This window comes from Excalfactoria chinensis, chromosome 1 (assembly GCF_039878825.1).
Source record: "Excalfactoria chinensis isolate bCotChi1 chromosome 1, bCotChi1.hap2, whole genome shotgun sequence".
Taxonomy (NCBI): domain Eukaryota; kingdom Metazoa; phylum Chordata; class Aves; order Galliformes; family Phasianidae; genus Excalfactoria; species Excalfactoria chinensis.
In genome coordinates this window covers 34,059,511-34,080,432 of record NC_092825.1, presented here as the reverse complement: position 1 = coordinate 34,080,432, position 20,922 = coordinate 34,059,511, and the positions used below count along the sequence as shown (strand labels likewise).

The following is a 20,922-nucleotide window of genomic DNA, read 5'->3' as shown; positions in this document are numbered from 1 at the left end:
AATCCCATCTGTGTTGGACAGTAGTCTGTGGGGCTCAGGTGTTTGCCATTTATCTCTGAAACTAAGTGTAGAAAACCAGATATTATCTTATAGAAAAAGATGATTAGAATTGAAGTTCTATGAAAGTTCTGCTTCATTCTATAAATGAAGCAGACTCTACTTCCCTCTCTCTAATACTGCTGGAGAAACAAAAGGTTATTTTAATATTCCAGCTGCATGCAGATTGTACAGAGAAAACCCTGTTCCTGCAAAAATCTTGCAGTTTTATGCTGTTATTTACCCTACTATTCCTTTTCAATCTTGATAATCTGTTTGCATGTGTAAGACTCAACAGAGCAGCTGAAAAGCAACTAATCAACTACTCAGCTCAACTACTAACCATTTATTTACTTTTCACTCCGCTACCAGCTCTAACTAAATCATGAGTGAATGAACTGTAGTCATCCACCAATATTTCTGAATTCTTCCTAGCCAGTATTACCTGTGCATTAGCAATGTATTTGTGCAGAAAGGAACCATGATCCTCCTCTTTCTAGATGGTGGCTCGAAGGTTTTAGGATTGAAATTCTTCTCTAGTACTAGTTGTCTTTTTCATTATTAGCTGCATAAGACTTTTAAGGCTACCAGCTCTCTCTGCAGTAATCAGAATGAAAAAGATACCCTCAGCAGGCAGCTCAGCCCATCTCTGAGGTATCTCTCTTGAGTTTGCCCGGTTGTCACTTTCTAACAGAGCGTAGTGTGAACTAGACTCCTACTTGCAGTGAGCCAGTGGTGGCAGAAAGAAGAAACTTTACTAAGATGTGGTAGGAAAACTGGGATGGAGAACTGAAGCTCTTTCCTAAAGTGTCAGCCCATGTGATAACATGAACACCAAACTTCTCAGTGGATGTAGGTGCCTGAAACTGTATTTCCATTTGTTCTGATAGTCATTAGCAAATTCAAATTGACTGATGCATTAATCACTGATGGATTTCTTTTCAGTTACATCACTTTTCTCAAAATTCACATCATAGTTTCTTATGCAGTTGTAAGAAGAGCAGATTTCCTGTATGCTTTTGCTGTAGGAACCACTGGAGTCCTTTTCTGTCTGCTGTAGAATGGGAAAGTGTACCTGTGGAAACATGAAAGTTTAATTTAGGTGTGTCAGTGCCATTTCAGGGATCAGAGCCAATGTCACTTCTTTTCCAATGGCCTATTGTAGCATTTATTCTTTTATTATGCTCTAAAAGTTTGTGTCTGAAGTGGAATTTAGAGCTGTATTCTGATCCGTGGTGTCAGAGGGCAGTGATCACACTTCCTTAAAAACAAGTTGCTGCTGAACTGGTGCTTCTTGATGGGACTAAATCCCAACACCTATGCAGACTGTGTCATTACAGTCTGAGAATACCAATGCCTTAAAATTGTGTTGAGAGAATAGAAAGAAAATACTATTGAATTTCAGAGTAGAATAGAACTTTGAAGTGGTTTTGGATGAAGGAGTAACTGAAGTTATGGTGAGTAAAGTAAGTTTTACTATGTTTTCTGAGATAAACTAACTGCTAGCTGGGAGTTGTAGGCTAAGGAGAAATCTCCATGAAAGAATGTATTCCAGAATTATGCAATCCCAAAATGTACAATTACAGCAGCCTTCCACAAGCTTCTATTGTTTGCTTTTGAAGTGTGTGATATTAACTGCTGCTCGAGAAGAAATCAAAGGAAGCAGTCATGCACTTAAAGCGTACAGAAGCCATAAGTCAGTGAGCTGACTGGCAAACAGAGGAGATCCCTGCAGGCTGACAGCTTTTCCATGAAATCACACTTCATCGCACACACGTGTAAGGGCTGAATGCTGAAATGGAGAGAATCATCATGAAACTGAAAGGTGACCTTGGGAATAGCTTAGTACAGCACAGCTGGAGTGTTTGAGGAGGCTTCGTCATAGGGTATGTTAAGAGTTCAAAGAGGTCACTGGTGTTCCTGTGTAGTTTCTCTGTAGGGAAGTGATTTCTCAGCAGTCTTTCCTAAACCTTCCTTAGTTAACGCAGTTAGAATAGCCGAAAAATCAAAGCAACCCAGTATGAACTTCAGTGAACCCGATATGATCCTAAATTTGATCCCCAGCTTTGCAGAACCTTTCCTCTGAGGTCTGAACTGTGATGTGCCATGCTTTCATTACTGTTTCAGCCTAAGGAAGTAGTTGAGGTTAAATGACCCAAGTTAAGCATTCACCTTTTTTTCCAGAGAAGGATCAACTTTCTTGGCAGCTCCTGAAATCTTGACAGGATCTTTCAGTTCCTGATTTTACCATGATTGCTTCAGGCTGGTGTCTCTCTTGCTGGCTGCCCATTTCACTGTTTGTAGAAATAACCTGCTAGGTATGGACTGTGTAGAATACAAAATGTTTTTTTTCCACACCTTAAATGATGTTGAGTTAAAACTATTTAAATGAACCAGGCTAATTCTGCCTAAATCATTCACCTGACTATGGAGACTGCTTATGGAATGGAGTCAGACAGTAAGGATGATGGACATGATAGTGAACATGGTGTCCACCCTCCCTGTAGCCAGGCTTGCTCTGGAACCAGATAGGGCCTATGCCACTGGTGCTCCCCTGTTCTCTTGTATTCCTCATGCCTTTGCCAGTTGTGCCTTTTTGTTTCTCAGCTTGAGCTTTTCTTCCTATCTTCTCTTTCGCTTTTCCCTCAGCACTTAGCTGTCCTGTGAGCTTGTTTCCTGGGTGTTAGCAATTTACAGTGCGTGTGGCAACTGCTGTCCCTCTTATCAGATCTCTCAGAGCCAAGAGCAAAGTTCTGACTTAGCAGTGCTAACATTTCAGAAAGCAATTTCTTATCATGGAAGTGAAATGACTCAGTTGCTGGAGGTCACTGCCTCTTCTGTCACTGGGGAGCAGCTGAGGGAAGGATTCTGCTCTCCTGAAGGCTGCTCAGTTAGACCAGGAGATTAGTGACACTAATGAATCTTGGTTAATTGAAATCTTTTATCCTTTACAGTTGTGTTTCTGTACTTCAGCAGGTAAAGGATTTCTGTGCTGATCCCCAGTGCTGTGACTTTCAAGGAAAACTCTCTACTTATGATGCTGAAAGCTGCCAAGTTCTGCTTATACATATGCATTTTTATTTTTAGCAAGCAATTCTCTGTGAATTTACCATGCTGTCCAATACTTCTCTTTGCACTTGCATCTTGTGGCAGTGTGATCTGCATTAGCATTATCCTGCCCATTTTTAAAGCAAGCAGGCCACAAATCTGCACTGAAAGGAGAATGTGTACATTACAGTGGGGTGCAGCATTCAGCCCAGTATTTGTTTGCATTCCCTCTTCCCCAGGACACTCTCTCCTCCTTCTCAGCAAGCCTTACCAGATGAGTTCAGTTGCATCAGGGTAGAGCTGAATTTGGGGAACTCGTGAACCCATGGATCCTGCTTGATTTGTTGATGTCCAAAAGAGTGAACTGTCTATCCTAAGTCCTGAAGGGTCCCTGCAGTAGTGTAAGTCCAGCAAGCAGCCAATCATCCCTGAACAAACTCTTCCCTATGTGGAAGCAGGGCAGCTCTCAGCCCCAGCATAGTGTCCCTGGGAGGAAGGAGGATCAGCATGCCAAGAGAAGGAAGCTCATTAGTTAACAAAAACTGTAATTAAAGCCATTGGGGGATTTCAAGGCCAGGTTGAATGGGGCCATGGGCAGCCTAATCTAGTGGGTGGCAGCCCTGCCCACAGCAGGGGGTTGGAGCTTGATATTCTTTAAGGTCCCTTCCAATGCAAGTCATTCTATGAATTTCAGTGAAGGGGAAACATGCAGACCTTGAATGTGCCAAGTGGAAACAGAACTTAAGATGTGTGTTCTTCCCTCAGTAATATACTGAATGTGCAGTTAAAGAAATGGAAAGAAAATGAATGGAGGTGAGGAGAGCAATGTCTTCTTATCTTCTGTCAAGGATCCAAGTAGCAGAAAGTTCCAGTTCTTGCAAGAGAGCATGCTTTCTTGTAAATAACATATTGCAGCTAGGCTGAGAGTGTACATACCCTGCTTCTGCTACCAAATATATTTAGAAACATAGTGAAATTCTGAGTATTTAATAGCTCAAGCCACTACAGTAAAGCCACAAATACGTGCTTGTGCAATTATTGTTTCATAATCTCCATCCCCAGGAGTTCCTCAAATTTGAGTGTGCATAGAAGTGTAGGGTCAGCAGGAACCCAGAGATAATGAGATTACTGGAAGCGCATTCAGAATTACTGCTAGTAGAATTCTGAAAGTACTTCCAGCATAATGGGAGTTTTGCTGTGCACGTAACATCCGTGCAGGTGTCTGTTATAAAGGCAGCAGCAGCAGGGCGCCCAGGCTCCTGGGTGAGCAGCGAGTCACCTGCTGTCACTGTGTAAAGTGCAAACAGGTCGGAGGCTGGCGTGTGGGCGGTGGGGCAGGAGATAAGAGGTGGGAGAAAAGGGCAGCATGAGTTGTTTTCTCAGCCCACGCTGAAGCTCTGCCCTTTCCCCTGGTCGGCCAGGTAGTTTCCAAGGAAGAGCACCAGCCTCGTTTGCTTAAGCCTCAAAGCAAGGCTTTGCTCGTGTGGGAGCAGCAGTTACAGAGAAGATCTCAGATCACCTGACGTGGCACCAGGGCCACACATGGGCAGGGTGCTGGGCTGGAGCAGGGGCTCAGAGTAAGTGCCGTCTGCTCAGGAACATGAGTTGCAGCTGCTGGAGATGGGGTTTGGTGCCTGACAGGAGCTATTTCATTTGCCTGTGCTACTGCGTAATATTTTTCTTCTCTTCCTCTTTCTTTTTTATTTCTTAATAAAGAAAAATGTTTTGCAAGGCCAGCGGGAAGCAGACAAAATCTGGAGCAAAGAAGGATTTTATGCGGTTGTCATATTTCTCAGCATCTTTGTTATTCTAGTAACGTGTTTAATGGTAAGTTTTGCTTTCTTACCTTTTTTTTTCCATTTTTTAAATTATTTTTTTTGCTGTTCCTTGCTTCATACTTTTCTCAGTGTGGAGGACAGAATCACATTCTTTATATGAGACGTGTTTTCTCAGAGCTGTTAAAAACTAAGCTGTCATCATGCTGTGAAGCCAAAGTTTGAAGAAATACATTTCTTGAAGTGTTTTTAGGCCAGCTGAAGAATGTACCTAGGAGGAAGCTGAAGAAGTAAATCACGGTCTCTAAGCCTTCAGGGTGACTCTGGAGTGATGTAAATGATGACTCCTCAGCCTTCTTACTAAGGTCCCAGATCACTGAAGCTGTTAGCCTACTGTTCCAGTTAATAGATTATAAAAAAAATAATGCCATGATCATACTCTGTTAGCAGTGTTCAGCTATTAGGAAGAGAGAAAGCGTGTGTCTGTGCTCATATATTGAATATTCATATTCTAAACTGAAGTAACAGATAAATACACAAAGTAGTGATAGTGCTCTTGAACAACGGAGATGTTTCACTGTGAGTTCGGTGGCCATGTTTTTGATTGCTGGAAATATTTACAGTGCTGAATGTGAGGTGTGCGAAGGTCATGCACGCTAGGAACAGGGCTTGACTACCATTCACTTTCCCATGGCATTCTGCATTTCTCCTGTGTTACATCTCACATAGTGCATGTCTCTCATGGTGCATAAACATATGGTTTACTGAATCCTGTGGAAATTCTCAGCATTTGTGAATTCATAGTACCTGAAGGAGTCTTAATTACTTTGCTTGCAAGCATGTTCAATGTTTAATTTAATCTAGGCAGATTTCCCACTTATAACCTTAAGATAGAAGGAACATTTTATCTGAAGATTTAAATGTTCAAACTTATAACAAAATATTATTCAAACTTACAAAGTCTCCTGCAAGAATTATTCTTTTTCATAACTTCTACTTCCTAGCCATCTTCATTTCTCTGTGCCATCTCACTCCAAGATAGCAAGGTAACTCTAGAAGTACTTAATTTTACTCCAGATTTTTACTTTGGAGAAACAGAATGCAAGATGGTTTTTTGGTAGAAGGGTCCAAAAGCAGAAAGCTTAGCTATGTGTGCTGGTGACTTGTAAGCATCCTTGAATGTACGGAGTAGGAAGGAATGCATTAGACATGGAGACCAACACCCAGCTCCTGCAGCCTTTAGCAATGGAAACAACCAGGGCTTGGCTTGCTTCTGCCAGGCACATTGTGTATCATTTGTAAACCACGCTGAGTAAAGCATTAAGTAGGAATAACAACTTCAGTGCTCCTGTGTGTGAAACAGGACTCTACTTTTTTCTTTACATGGAGAAATAACTGAGCTATCACTAAACAGTGCAGTGTTTGGCAGTGGATTAAATTGTTTGCTATTACTCTTTTGCTTGTTTTGATAAACCAATGTGTTTGCATATATTTATATATATTAATATAACCTCATATATATAGCTGTTTTGAATGGTCTGCAAGTATCATTTTCAATTTATGAAATACTTCAGTTGTTATAAAGTGGTTTTCTAAATGATGTGGTTCTTTTCGCTTCAAAAAAAAAATCAGAAAGTAGGGTTATTTTTTCATTTAAAATATTGAAAGATATGAATTTTGTCTTGTCAACAAATGCTGGAGTCTAAGTTTGTATTACTGGCTCCAGTGTCTTATAAATTATGAACGGTTATTTGATGCTCTGGGGAGATTGTAACTTAAATTAGGAGTACTTTTCAGCTTGGTGATTGTATTTTGGAATTCCTTCAAAAAGAATACTGAATTACAAAAAAGACCAACATTTCAATATACATTTTTTTCATTTGTTTTTAAGGTCAGAAGTTTCAGGATTCATAAACTGGTTTCAGGCCTTTTGGAAGCATTTAAAATACAGGATATCTGCATCTGACTAATATCAACCCACCAACTCCAGCATTTTTATTTATTTATTTATTTTTACTAGTTTAAAGATACGTACTTTAATCATACTGCAATAGTATCTAAGCCAACTCAAAAATAGCATTTTTGTATGTAAACTAGTTCTGGACTGCCTGAATTCTTTTATTCTGTTTCAATAAGACCTTTTATAGTGCATTCAAATCAAGGTACTCAAAGACCTTGCAGTAATAATACATTATACAACATGAATAACACTTTTCTTTATCCTTTCCCCGTAGTTGAAGGGGAATTTTTTTGGTTGGCTTTCTTCTCGCATACATACACACATCAGCCTGGCTCATGCAGAGATGTGCACACAGCCACATGTGCATGTTGATAAGTACTCATTAGAGAACACTTTTAATTAGAGTGAACTATCTTAATTTCATTGGTTTTGGTGAGGTTTTACTGTTCAATTCCGGGTGCCCTAAATATCTCTAGGCAGATGAGGTTTTTATATTGCTGTTCCACATAACAGTTGCCAAGGACTTCATCCCATAGGCCTACTTCTCTCTTTGTGATTTCCCATTTCTCTCTGAAGATGGAAAATGGAGTTCCACTGGCAGTTTGAATGGGTAGCTTGGAGGTACTGGCCAAGCTATCACATCAGCTTTCCTTTATAGAAAACTGAGCAGAATTGAAGGGTTATTATCGTGGTGTCAGCACCCCATCATTCTTCCACATAAGCTGAGTCAGAGGACACAAAAAAAGAGCTAACTCCCACCAAAATTGGCTTTGAACCCTAGATCTAATACATGAAAAAGGAAAAGTTGACCCTCTGTGTGTGTCCTGGAAAACAGTACTTCATGTTGTTCTGTTGCTCTGTGCTTCTTTATTATCTATATAATGAGTCTTTGGAGGTATCAATACAACGTCAGTTCTCCCAGTTAAAGCCTTCATATCTGTTTCCACCCATACTGACAGGGATGATTGTAGTAACCTGAAATAACACAGCCAAGTTTACTTTTCATAGTGTGGTAACTGGATTGACCTCTGCCTTTTTGGCCATTGTCATTTTCTTCTGACTTTTATCTGAAATTCATTTAAAAAGTAATTGGTTCACACCACTGAGGATCACATGTAGTTCTTCAGCTTTTTTCCAACTTCTGCAAGTACTGGCTGACTTTTTTTCTATTTTTTTTCTTTTTTATTTTTTCCCCCTAAAATCTTCTAATTAAAAAGCTTAGGAACTAATAATAATTCATAATAATTCAGAGTTTTGGGACCCATAATTTCTTGGGATCTCTGGGGAAAGAAACTATGTTTAAGCACATCAGATACAAGAAGGTATGGTTAACATTGTCACGACAGTGAATTTCTTATCTTTATGTTTGTGGTTTCCAGAAACAAATAAGGCCAAAAGTGATCACTGGGGTGAAGGGTTAAAATATTTCAGATCCCCATTTTATCTTTCCTGATACCTTTGTCCTTGCTTTGTAGCAGGGCTGCTTTTCTGCAAAATTGTTGCAAGAGAGTTTATCTGTGCAATTTAATTCTAAACTCTTTTGAATCAACAGATGGTTTATGCAGCTAAGTCTTGTTTAATGGGTGTACTGCTAATGACATTAGGTCGGTTCCCAGCTAAACCTCTAATGCTAATCCTTGAAAAAACAAACTCATCAGATATATCCAGTCTTCCTTTGGAATGATAGATCTGTGCTAGCCGGGAAATAGGCATCAAAAAATGGAACAGAAAAATTGATTTGGTCGAGGCTCAATTTTTATAGCTTTGCAAGCAGAGTAGAAAGTATATGGGTATGTGTAAGCACCTTCAAAGAGCTGTGTGAGCACCTTTCACTTATTTCCACACACAACAGTAGTGTGACTGTCACAGAAGATGCACTGGTAATTGTCTGAAGTTTCATGGCTCTTAGGAGCATTTTGCAAGTGGAACAGCCATAGCTCAGATCATATTTGTGATGTTCCCCTCAGGAGATGAGGCCTGTTACACCAGTGTAACACAGGCTCCTTTGAAGTAACAGAACTGAGCCCTTGCTATCTGCCAGCCCTTGCCAAGCCCTTGTTTGAGAACATCAGCAAGGAGGTCAATGGAAGAAGATCAGTTCAACTTTCTGAAAAGCTATTGCTGTACATATACACTGAGGGATATCAGTGTATTGGTAATTGTAAAACACATTTCTGGATGGTCAGTGATCCCTAAATAGCTTCATAAACTATGTGTCTATTCAGATATATTATAGAACAGGTAATGTTTCCATGAGGATTTTGAGAAACATCCCTAGGATACTGAGGAGGATTTCAGGGCAGTAGAGCCCTGCCCTGTTGGTAGTGTTAAGTGAGCTGGTAAATTTACTCTGCTCAACTTTAAGCATCTATTTTATTCTGCGCCACTGTCTCTCTTGTGCTAAAATCCTTATATATTTTTCTACAGTTACTTTATTAATTGTGTTTCCTTCTTCAAACAGGTTTTTGTGACTATTTTCCATTCTGCGTTATTTGTCCCTGTAATAATTTAGCTGCTGGTGTTAGGAATAATTACTGGCTCAGAACAAGAACTGTTAAAATCTCTGCCGCCCACGTGTATGCTCTGTGGTTTATGTAATGAAAATATTTATCCTGCTGTGAGAAATGCCATGCAGCATAAGTTGTGGCTTACTTTCTAGGAATAAAAGCCACATTTAACAGTCTTACTGTATTTATGGTTCCTTCCTTACCTTGTTTACCAGCAAATCAGGATTGGGCTTTCCTCTCTGTTCCAATAGGTTCTGTATAGATTAAAGGAGAAAATCCAGTTGTCACTGAGACAAGAGAAGGAAAAGAAGCAAGAGATCCACCTCTCACCACTTCCCCTGCAGACATCTCGATCTGAATATAAGACCACCAACAGCATGGTCCAGCCTGAACATGCTCCAAAGGTTGTCAACGTGGTAGTGGACCCTCAAGGCCAATGTGTTCCTGAGCTCAAACCTCCCCCGTGTGCCAGTCCATCTCCTTTCAGAATGAAATCTGTGGGGCTCCAAGAAAGGTAGGATGGTGCCCAGCACATTTAGAATTTATTCTGTTTTGTCATACTATTTCCGTTGTTTGATTTTAAGAAGTTGTTTTTCATTCAGAGGGTGGTGATGCACTGCAACAGGTTGCCCAGAGAGGTTGTGGATGCCCCATCCATCCCTGGAGGCATTCAAGGCCAGACTGGATGTGGCTCTGGGCAGCCTGGTCTAGCAGTTGGCAACCCTGCACATAGCAAGGCGCTGAAACTTGATGATCATTGTGGTCCTTTTCAACCCAGGCCATTCTATGATTCTACGATTGCCTATGTCTCCTTTGACTGTGGACTGGAGGAGTCATCTTGCAGACATCTTAGATGTGGGATTTTGGTGTGTTAGTGTCTCTCTTATGGGTATTCCCTCATTTCCTTTTCACACGTGCAATGAACCAGAAGTTTGAGCTGAGATTAACTGTAGTACTATAACTCCTTTGTTAATTTGTTTCTTTCCCTTTCCAACAATTGCCTCAAATCATTGTTTTCTTTTTCCCTTTACTTTGCCTGTTTGGATCTTGGAGATCCTGGCAGAGGGCAGAGCAGATGCTTGTCTTTTGTCAGCAAAGGACATCCACATTGTTAGGGAACTCCTAATATGTGGGAAACATAGGAAGGAGAAATACTGCAACTGAATATGTTTACCGGTCTTGTATAGTGTTTCTATTATCGCTTTAACATCATTTTTCTTCTCAAATCCAGTTTTCTCTCATGATAGAGATACAGCCTAAGGTCTTCAGGCATTACAAAAAAGAAAAAGAAGTTTGACCTCATTGCAGCCTTTCAATACCTGAAGGGAACTTACTCCCAGGAGGGGAGTAAACTCTTCGAAAGGGCTGATAATAGCAGGACTAGGGGAAATGGTTTTAAGTTAGAAGAGGGAAGATTTAGGTTGGATGTTAGGGGGAAGTTCTTTACTAGGAGAGTGGTTAGGTCCTGGAACAGGCTGCCCAGGGAGGTTGTGGATGCCCCGTCCTTGGAGGTGTTCAAGACCAGGTTGGACGGGGCTCTGGGCAACCTGATCTAGTAAAGGCGTATGTTTGGTGGCCCTGCTAGGCAGGGGGGTTGGAACTACATGATCCTTGAGGTCCCTTCCAACCCGGGTCATTCTGTGATTCTGTGATTCTGTGAAGTGATTAGTAATGAAAGCAACCCTTGTGATCAGCTCCTTAGAAATACTTGTGCACCAGACATTGCACACAAAACTCATTCTACCTTTTAAATATTGGGCCAGTTTTCTTTTTATAAAACTAGTTATTCTTCCTACAGGAGGATGCACACTGACATCTGTCTCTCCTCTGTTAGAAACCTATATAATTTCTTGCCTCATGGCTGCAGGCCACTTTCATAAAGCATCAGTGCTCTGAATAACTAATGTAGCATGCAGCCACGCAACTGAACTCTTCTGCCCCGGCACAGGAGATAAATGAAAGAACAGACACCACACAAATGTGGTGGGAAGATCAGAATGGAAAGGCAGACCAAGGGGAGCATTCCCTTTAAGGACTCTCAGAGCCGAGCCGTAATTCTGATTCACTTGGAACAGTGGGATTTCAGTGACAGATTTTCTCAATGGCTGTATGAACCACACTGAGTTTACACAAGTAAAAGATGCTGAAAGGCAAATCTGTCATAAAAACTGTAGTCGTATCACAAAATAAGGAATGGGGGAAGCAAGCAAATCAGTTTTGATACTTGCTCTCGTTCCAGCTCTCATTTATATGTAGGATTCCAGATCCTAGATATAAAGCACATAGTGTGGGATGTGAGAGAGAAAACTACAGGGAATAGGTTGTATTATTGTCCTCTGAAATAAGCAGAGAGATCAAGCCTGGGCATCCCCTCTAAACCATAGCCACAGCTTGGGGGCACTCATTAAGTAGTGATTGCAGCCCTCAGGATGAGAAGCTCTTAACAGGCTTATGTGGGTATGGGGGCTTCTTGATGAAGGCAGCATTGAGATTCCTTTAGCCAACTGACTTCACAAGGGGTCCTAAGCAGTAGTTTCTGACTACCTAAGACCCCACTATGATTTCTGAAGTGTGACTCGTGGTTATAAAACAACTCTGTGTTGTTTTATACAGACCTGAGAAAACCGTCTTGCCTCAAAGAGAATCAGTGCACTGTTGGCCACACAGGACAGTGAGTCAGGAGTGGTGCCCAGCCAGCTAGAAGCAGGCTGGCAGCTGTGTCTGAGGGTTGGTGCCTTGATTAATGCAGCTGTAAATGCAGATAATTCCCTGGGCTTGCAATAGCTTCGTATGTCCAGAAAGCGGCACGGGCCTAACAGTGCCGTAGGTTTGCTCTCAGACGCTATCAAGCTGCTTGGACCTGGTTCTCAGTCAGTTTCACAGCCCATCACCGAGGTTCTGTCCTGAGGCTGCCGGCTGCGAGCGGCTGTAGTGAGGCGCTGGGCTTGGCCGGGGGAAGAGCGACATCTAGAGCGGGCGGGAGGCTGCTGTGCTGTGCTGTGCTGTGCTGTGCTGTGCTGTGCTGTGCTGTGCTGTGCTGTGCTGTGCTGTGCTGTGCTGTGCTGTGCTGTGCTGCCTGCCTACAGCTTTGCGTTCCCTGTAGAGCTGCACCGCTGCGGGTCCCCAGGGGATCCATACACCCACAATGTGGAAGGGACCCACAAAAGGTCACTGAGTCCAACCCAAACCCAGCCCTATGTCTGAGAGCAGTATTCAAACACTCCTTGAACTCTGGCAGCTTGGGGCTGTGCCATCCCCTTGGGCCCTGTCACTGTCACCATTGGAACCGGATGCTCTTTAAGGTTCCTTCCAACCTAAGGCATTCTGTGATTCTATGATTCTATCCTTTTCTGAGGGACTGCTCTACAGCCTCTCATCCCCCAGTCTGTACTTATATCCAGGTTGCCCCCTCCCAGGTTCAGAAACTGGGAATTTCTGTAAATTCTGAATAGCTGGTGATGGATTGGCAAGCATTTTTTAGTCCAGCTTTGACTGTAGATCTGACTGCATATGTGTGTGTGTATATGTGTATGTATATATATATATACATATCTTTCTTTTTCCAGCAGAGTAAGGCTTTATTTTATTCAGCTGGGTGGCCCAAAATTCATGTTGATATGCCAGCCAAAATCCAAGTGTGGTGATGTGAGATGTGGTATTTCTGACATGTCAGGCTTTGAAAGTTCTTAGTACAAGCAGTGAGTTGTTATAACAGAAGCATGATGGGGATATAAACAAGTTGCCACACCAGCACAGTGTTCACATGTTTCACAAATGTATTTACTTTCTTTCCTCAGACACTGCTGCTGTTTTTTAGTTCTGGTATTATTTTTGACTAGGACAACTGTGCTTCAAACTGGTGTACATCATTCTGGTTTGTTCAGGTAATTTAGTTATTATCTAGCGTGCAAAAGTACACGGAAGAAAAGAGACACTGTGGAAAATATCTGCTCTGATATGCATATTAAAAAACACAAACACTGCTTTGGAAAGTATTCTGAAGCATTTGTATCCCTTCCTAGCTACAAAGACCTAAAGCTGTGTCTATTTAATCTAAATAATTAATGGCAAAGATCAGAGCAGCGTCTTCTTGATCTGCTACAAATTCAATAGGAGGTGATTCTGTCTGAAAGGGACAGCTCACCACACTTACGTGTCTGGATGCTAGAGGCATGCGGGACTAGCCTGCAACATCCAGTGATAATCAGGAGACATCAGAACAGAGAACAGTCAGAAGAAAAACTCACCTAAACTAATGTCAATTATGACATCCCACAAACCTAACAGATAATGCTGAATCTTGGCTTGAGCCTTCATTATGAGAGATCTGTACATGGTGCTGCTTTTCCCTACAAAGCAGAGCAGTAAAAACCTATGGTGCAGGCTGTAAACAGTGAGACATCCCTTATCATCCCCAAGATGCCCATGAGTTGACAGTTCTCCAGTTCAAACAGATACTCCATAGACTACAATAAGAATAGCTACTTGTATGTATAATGAAAGGTAGGTTAAAACAGTGTGTCTTGCAAAGCTAATAAATGGTCACCTCTGTCTGCTTCCTTACGATATAAGAAAGACACATATTCTGACAGAAAAAAAAAGCAGTACAGTTTTAAATAACTTAAAAAACCAACAGTGTGCTGAGATAACCCATACTAGCCCACGGAACAGGCAAAAAGATAATATTTGAATCAGGAATGTATTATCAAAAGGTACTCAAAAATGTCCATGCACAGAAGTAATAAGAACAGTGGTTGTTCTCTGCCTTCCCTCATCCTTCCTCAGAAACACCTTCTGTTTGAAACCTTTACAGAGAAATTATGGACAGTAAGGACTTGGATTTAAATTCCTATGTTAATTCTGATAGTTGTTCTCATATGAAGGCTGCTCCAAAAGTAATGCCTCCTATTTTATTACATTGGTCCGCAACATCAAAGCCGGGTGTATTTTGGTGGTATAGCAGTAAAGGCTGAACCTTCCTACCAATATTCTGTTACATTTTGTTGCTGTGTGACAGAGAGCAGCAGAGGGGCAGTTTGAGGGAATGGCATCTGACATGAGAGTGCGTGTGATGCAAAGGTGTAAAACTGAATTCCTCCATGTGGAAAAAATTGCAGCAATTGACATTCTTTGACGTTTGCTGAATGTTTGTGGAGACCAAAGAATGGATGTAAGCACAATGAAAGTTGGGCTGCATGGGCAACATTTTCCTAGCAATGAAGTTGTCGTAGCAGTTGTGAAGCTTTGGCTCACCTCTTCTGGTGCAGATTTGGACAAGTATGGCATTCAGGCTCTTGTTCATTTCAGACAAAAAATGCATAGCTATTGGTGCTGGCTATGTTGAAAAATAGGGTTGTTTTTTTTTGTAGCTGGAAACTTGCTCTATCAAATTGTGTCATTGTGCTCTTTGTATCTGCTGTAGTTTCCATGGAAATATGAGGTATTACTTTCAGAGTGACCTTTGTAGTTATTCTCCACAGCCACAAAACCTGAACTATTGTTCAGGCCACATCATATACAATTTTTGCTCCCTACCAGTTGCCATCCAGCTGATAAATACCATGGATGTCAAGTACTAACTGTGATATTTATTCTCCTGATGTTAGAAAAGCAGTATCTGTTAAAATGATTAGTTATATTAATGCCACTGCATGCAAAACAGTTACCCTCAATCAACTTAGTAAGATGTGTAGGAAACAGGGTAAAAAAACCTGATGTATTCTTCATTTCATTTACATAGGCATCTGCATCTCAGGGTATCGCTGTACAACCAAATCTCTAATAGATTAGAGGAAATTCCAACAATTCTCTCTGTTTCTGTTCTGATATTTAAATCACAGAGCTCTGTTAGTGCTGCAAATATAATTATGGCATTGCTGATCTGCTATCTTTGTATAAAACCGGCTATTGTGAATAATCATTTAAAGCAATACACAGACGGTAGCACCTTGCAGTCTGAGGACTGTAAACATGCCAGTTTTTGTATTTTATGACACAGGCATGGGAACTTAATATATTTACAGGAAGGGGCCTTGAATTTCCTGGCTGAAATATACTAAGTTTGCATAGATTTGGAGGATAAATTTACCCTATTGTGTGGAGCTGAATATGCTTTCTGCGTTCTTAATTTAAATCCTAGGATTGTTTTCAGGAAAATGTCAGTGCAATTGTTCAAAGCTCAGCTATCTGCCAACACAAAAGTAAAAGCTGGAGAATGATTTTACGCTGATCTGCTATTAGAAGGAATTTGGAAAGCACCAGGGACCGGTAAAGGGAGTTTGAGGTGGGAGGTAGAATGCTTGTACTCCAGCCCTGTCCCTCTGCCACCAGCTTACCGGAGTGCTTTGGACACACTGCACAAACCTCCTGTGCTGGGTACAGGCTGTCAGGCCCACATGTCCATCTGGAAGGGTGCAGCAAGAAGATGCCCTGAATCTGAAGAGCAGTGAAGAAACTATGTGCTATTGTTGGTGCATGATATTTCAAGAGAGTAAAGGGAACATTACAGAAGGACCTAAAAAAAAGCATTTCTCTATTAATTCGGCAGACCTATTAACTACATTCTATCCAGCTGTGTAAGGTGGACTAACAAATTCATACATCCAGAAGCATTTACTAGTACTGAGGCCAGTAGAAGAGGTTAGTTGGTGTCCATGCTGCCAAGCTCCCTTTACTTCTCAAAGGGAGGGGCCTGGATGCTGGCTGCCTAGCAGGAATGGTTGGTGCACATGCTTATTCCCAAACAATGCCAGGCAATTAATTGCTTTGGAGCAGTCATGTTGGCAAAGGCTAAAAGCAAGCCAAGGGCAAGGCTTGAAATTCAACCATACTGATTACCAAGTATCAGTTCCTGGGACTGTTCCCTGGCACTGCTTAATTGCTTTTTGTTGATGTGATTTGCACACCAAGAAGTGTACATCTGGTGTGGAAGTTCACATGATAGGAGTAATCCTTCTAGCAACCCTCCTTTCAGCTTGGGTCTCCCACAGTCCAGCACTGTCCTTCTTCCCCAGGGTCCACTGAGGCCATCTCAGATAGCTGAAGGCTGCAGCATGTATGGGTAAGGGCAGGAGTTCTGCACTGCACTGAGAGAAACTAGTCTGAGTGATGGGGAATATGAAATGGGATCCAGGTGTGAGGATCTTTTGATCCGTGACTTGGAGGTAAAAGGTCTCATTTAGGGTGTGAATTCATGACTAGGTACAGAACTATGCTTTACATGCAGCTTGCACTGGTGTAACATTTCTGTTAGTGCAAGGTCTCCTTGAAAACTTTCTGCAGACGCTGGACCCCTGAATTGCACAAATGTCTGTTCAGCCAAGTTCATTGTAGACCTCTTTGCTTATCTGCAGTGTAGGAAAAGGGCAGGAATGTGAATTGTCCTGTTTCTGAAGGGGAAGTGAACTCAGGCAACAGCCTAACAAAGCCCTTTTAAATACCATATTTTAACTGTTTGACTCCTGGCTGATTTAGAAGGTGCTTTGGTTGAAGTTAGAGCTCCTTGAAGCAATAGGCTCTGGGAGTTAATGATCTAAATAAATAGATGCAAATAACTATGTGCTAGCCCCCAAAGCTTTACACCCACAGTCCATCTCCCTGTGTCTCTAGCACCTCCTGCAAATTACTTTGTGTTACCATGGATAGATGGTGCATTGCCTCTTCTAGCTCTATCTCCACTTGGTCACTTCTAAATTCTCACATTCCCTTTTAATTTTTCTCTTGCAAAGAGCTAAAAATTCTCCAAGGCACTTAGCATTCATTTCTGGGGGGATGATTCAGGCAAACTAGCCCACCATTATTCAGAACAGAAATTCTGGTAATAGTCTTAATAGTCTTCTCAGATGCAGGGAAACACAACGTTCAGAATGCAGCCCATGCCTACACTTGGTTTTGCCTTTTCCATCCCATAAGCTTTAGTCAGGAATTTTATAATAATTTTATTGTATTCCCAGGTCTCTTATCTTGCGTTTATTCTTGTTACTCCAGTTGCTACTGGTTTTAGCTTGTACACAGGAAACCACAGTGCCAATCAGTGTTGTTCCCAAGGTGACAGGAAACCCTCTTTGGTCGGATGTTGATTGTGCTTGTCTTTACTGCTCCACCCATCGCATTTTCTTCCTTTTTGGCTTAAGTTAAGACAAATTAATCAGTGGCCGCCATCTGGTAGACAGTTTTGGTGGCTTTGCAGTGATTCGTCCAGTTGATCTTTTGAAAAGTAACACACAGCACAAGGAACTGAAGGGAAATATCTATGTTAATATTTAAATGCTTCTGGAGGCCTAGGATCACACAGGTCACTGTTGCCCTGGGCATGCAGTAATTTGAGCTGTGTGAGTAATCCCTTTGTCTTGTCCATCAGCAGGCTTGGGTTTTTAAGCACTGTTTGGCCAAACAGATAAACCAAAGGCTGTTGCTTTTCAGTGATTGACTTCATTGGCTCTGCTTTGCTTCTGTAGCCACCCATCACAGAAAAGGATGATGACTGAGGCTAATGTGTAGGCAGACCAGGAAAGCTGGAAGAGTGAGGATGTGAATTAGCTGGACTTGATTGTTCCAAATAGCTCAGCCCTTAGCAGGTTGTGTCCATCAGTGGCATTTATAGCCAAATATACCACCTGTTTTTTTATGGGCAGTTTGGAAATACAGTGCTGAAGACAAAGAGAGTGAGGAGAGCATACATTATAAGAGTCAGGCTACTGTATTGCATGGGGTGAGCTGTATTGCAGTTCATGAGTCCTTGACTAGATCCTACAGGTGCTGATTTCAGGAAAATGAGCAACCAGTGCAGAAAGGAGCATCCGGACCAGATATACAAAGTTTTTATATTTACAGTTAAGGTTTATTTTTCACATTTGGTGACTTTTTTATTAAGTCTCCTTGAATGTTCCCAGCAATGTCTGAAAAAGGATTATGCCTCAAACTGAGGCAGAAATATTCACCTTCTCTGTTGTTTTGCACTGTATTTCTCATTGATCATGCAATTCCTCTTGTCCAGCTGCTCTGCAGGATTGCTTAAAGTTGAATTTACCTTAGTTGCCTTTAATTTAAAACATTAGGGACAGACAGGGAACACCAGCTGAAGAAAGAAAAGAAAAACATCAAAGTGTCTCCAAGAAATGAAATATGAAATAAGTAAGTATGTCTCTGAATTGCAGGAAGCCCCGTACTGGACAATAGTTACTAAGCATCCAGCTTACATAGTAGCCAACAGTTAATATTTCAGGCCATGACTCTCTTATTTGACTGCAGTCATAATTCATTTTCTTTCTGTGCCTTGTCAGAAGAACACTTGCAAGTTATGGCAGTTGAATAATAACATCGCTTATTTTTGGAAAAAGCCAGTCCTGGAAATTCAGCAGAGATCTCCTACACAGTCAGAATCACTATGTACAGAAAGCTTAACAGCATTTGCTAGCAGAAATGTCACTTGTTTGCAAACACACCTTTCCTCAAATAACACTGCTATAGGTCACGCTATTTCTGTCCCTTAGCTCTTGTTGTAAATGCTCTTAGCATTTATATTAATGTAGCACCTGAACGCCTCGGTCACATATCAGGATCTGTTTGTACAAGATTCTTTATACACACAGAGATTAAATGATTCTCTATTAAAAAAGAAAAAACAAAAAACAAAAAACTCTGAAATTCTAAACATAAGGCAAGATGTGTACAGGCAGTCAGGCAAGCCTTAGGAAACAGAGAAGCAGTACTACTACAGCATAGATGAGGATGCCAGAAGTACGCTGTGAGAATGGCTTAGCACAGGAAATGTTTCCTATAGGTGGTAGCTGATTCCATATGACATTGACATTTCAGCCCAGTTCTTGATAGAGTTGTCTGTCTGCCTTGGTTCCATCACATCCGAGCTGATGCATCCATTTGTTTTGACTTTGGCCCTTAGCTAAGTATGACCAACGTATTTCAGAAGGTCTTCTTATTGTTTTCATGCTCAGGTAAATGAGACATTGATTGGTTAAGCGACTAATCCAAGGTAATCATGGAAACCAGTTTTGCATCTTCATAAAATACCCAAACTCTTGAACTCTTCATTCTGTCCTCTAGCCAACTGAATCTGTAAGAAGCTATGACAGCGATATCTCTTTATGGGAACAGGGACTTCCCTTTTATGCCCTGTCAAAGAATGTGCTTTTGATGCATAACAAACAGTGGACATTGTTGTTATTAATTTATGGTAGCTATAATTATCTCTGTTATGTTAATACTGCATCTTGATAACAGGAGCAAAACAGAACACAGCAACTTCAAATGACTGCTCAAATATGTGATAGGCATCAGAAGGGGAAGTGCTGTATATAATTCCCACACAGAAAAATGTCGTTAAGCACAGTATTTCTCTAGGGAATTCCGTCTCAGTGCTTCGGGATGGCCAACACCAGCTCCCTGCAAAGCCACACTGCCAATGAGAGTTGGAGCCAGTGCAAGCAGGAGGCAGCAGAGCCTGCCCTTCTGTCCCTTGGGAAGCTCTATCTCTCTTCTCTGAGATGTCTCAAATCCTTCCGGAGTTATAGCAAATTCCACTGGAGGATGTTCGTACAGTCTAAAGGCTTTCAGTTCCTTTCCCTGTGTTTGATAGTGGCCATAACAGTGTGGTCTTACAACAAATAAAGGAAAACAATTGAGGCTGCAGCAAAGTGCTAGATAGCTAGTAAATCCAATTTGCATGGTGTTGTTTCACTTCATACCCTACTTAGCTTGTTTTGCCTCAGTGGATTTGTAGGGGTATCTGCAAAGAGAATTTAGCCTTCAGAGCACACTACATAGTAGGTTTGTGAAAGAAGAAGGCATTGTGAAAATCGGAAAGCCGGTATTGTAATTAATCCCAAGGGTAATCCTTCAGCTACAGCGAATGCATTTGCAATTTGCTGATAAGATTAGAAGGAAATAAATGTTTTCTGCTTTATCACAAGGATTTTCTCCAGTGTGGATGGCCTAAATTCCACTCTGGTCTCCATGTGTAGCATTTGCTATTGCCCAGCTCGAACTCTTAATGCTACGAAGACCGTGGTCCTGGGACATTGCAGAGGTCATAAAATGAGCAAAGCTTGCTGTCTGGAAGGAAAATCTTGGAAAAGAAGCCACCAGATACAAAGATGTGCAATCAATGCTTTGTTCCAGTTGTTCTTAAGCTACAGATAGCCAGAAGCTGGAAGGCATACTGACAGAAAGTATCAGTGTTAATTAAGTAATTGGTAATTCCTGCTTACTTTTGCTGGTGTCCTTTCCCTACACCTCCTCTTTGTGGCTATTTGAAAACAGGATACAAGTTAACCTTTGACCTGACATAGTACACCAGCTTCTTGCCTACATCACTCCCTTCCATATATTTTAATATGACAAATGCTGCATCATTAGTTATATGGAGCCCTACATGTTGAGTATTTAGGGTGAGGGAGATGGGGTGGAGGCTGGGGCAAGGAGAGCAGTTCAATTTTCTTTCAAGTATAACTTCTCCCTTCTCTTTAGTTCGTTACTCTTTGTGTGTTTGAAGTAACACTGCTTTTATCAGACCCCTCATATTTCCCTTCTCTATTCAAATTAATTGAAGTAAATTTATATTGAGTGCTGCTCGGATTTT

General features: G+C 41.4%; 1 protein-coding gene across 1 annotated transcript in view; it reads left to right on the top strand.

Annotated features, from left to right (window-relative positions):
• PTPRR (protein tyrosine phosphatase receptor type R) overlaps nucleotides 1-20,922 on the top strand; it is a 142,199-nt gene that overhangs the window by 75,934 nt on the left and 45,343 nt on the right. Inside the window, 2 exon segments of the mRNA XM_072358460.1 lie at nucleotides 4,801-4,911; nucleotides 9,578-9,840. Of these exon segments, the coding sequence (XP_072214561.1) occupies nucleotides 4,801-4,911; nucleotides 9,578-9,840 (374 nt within the window).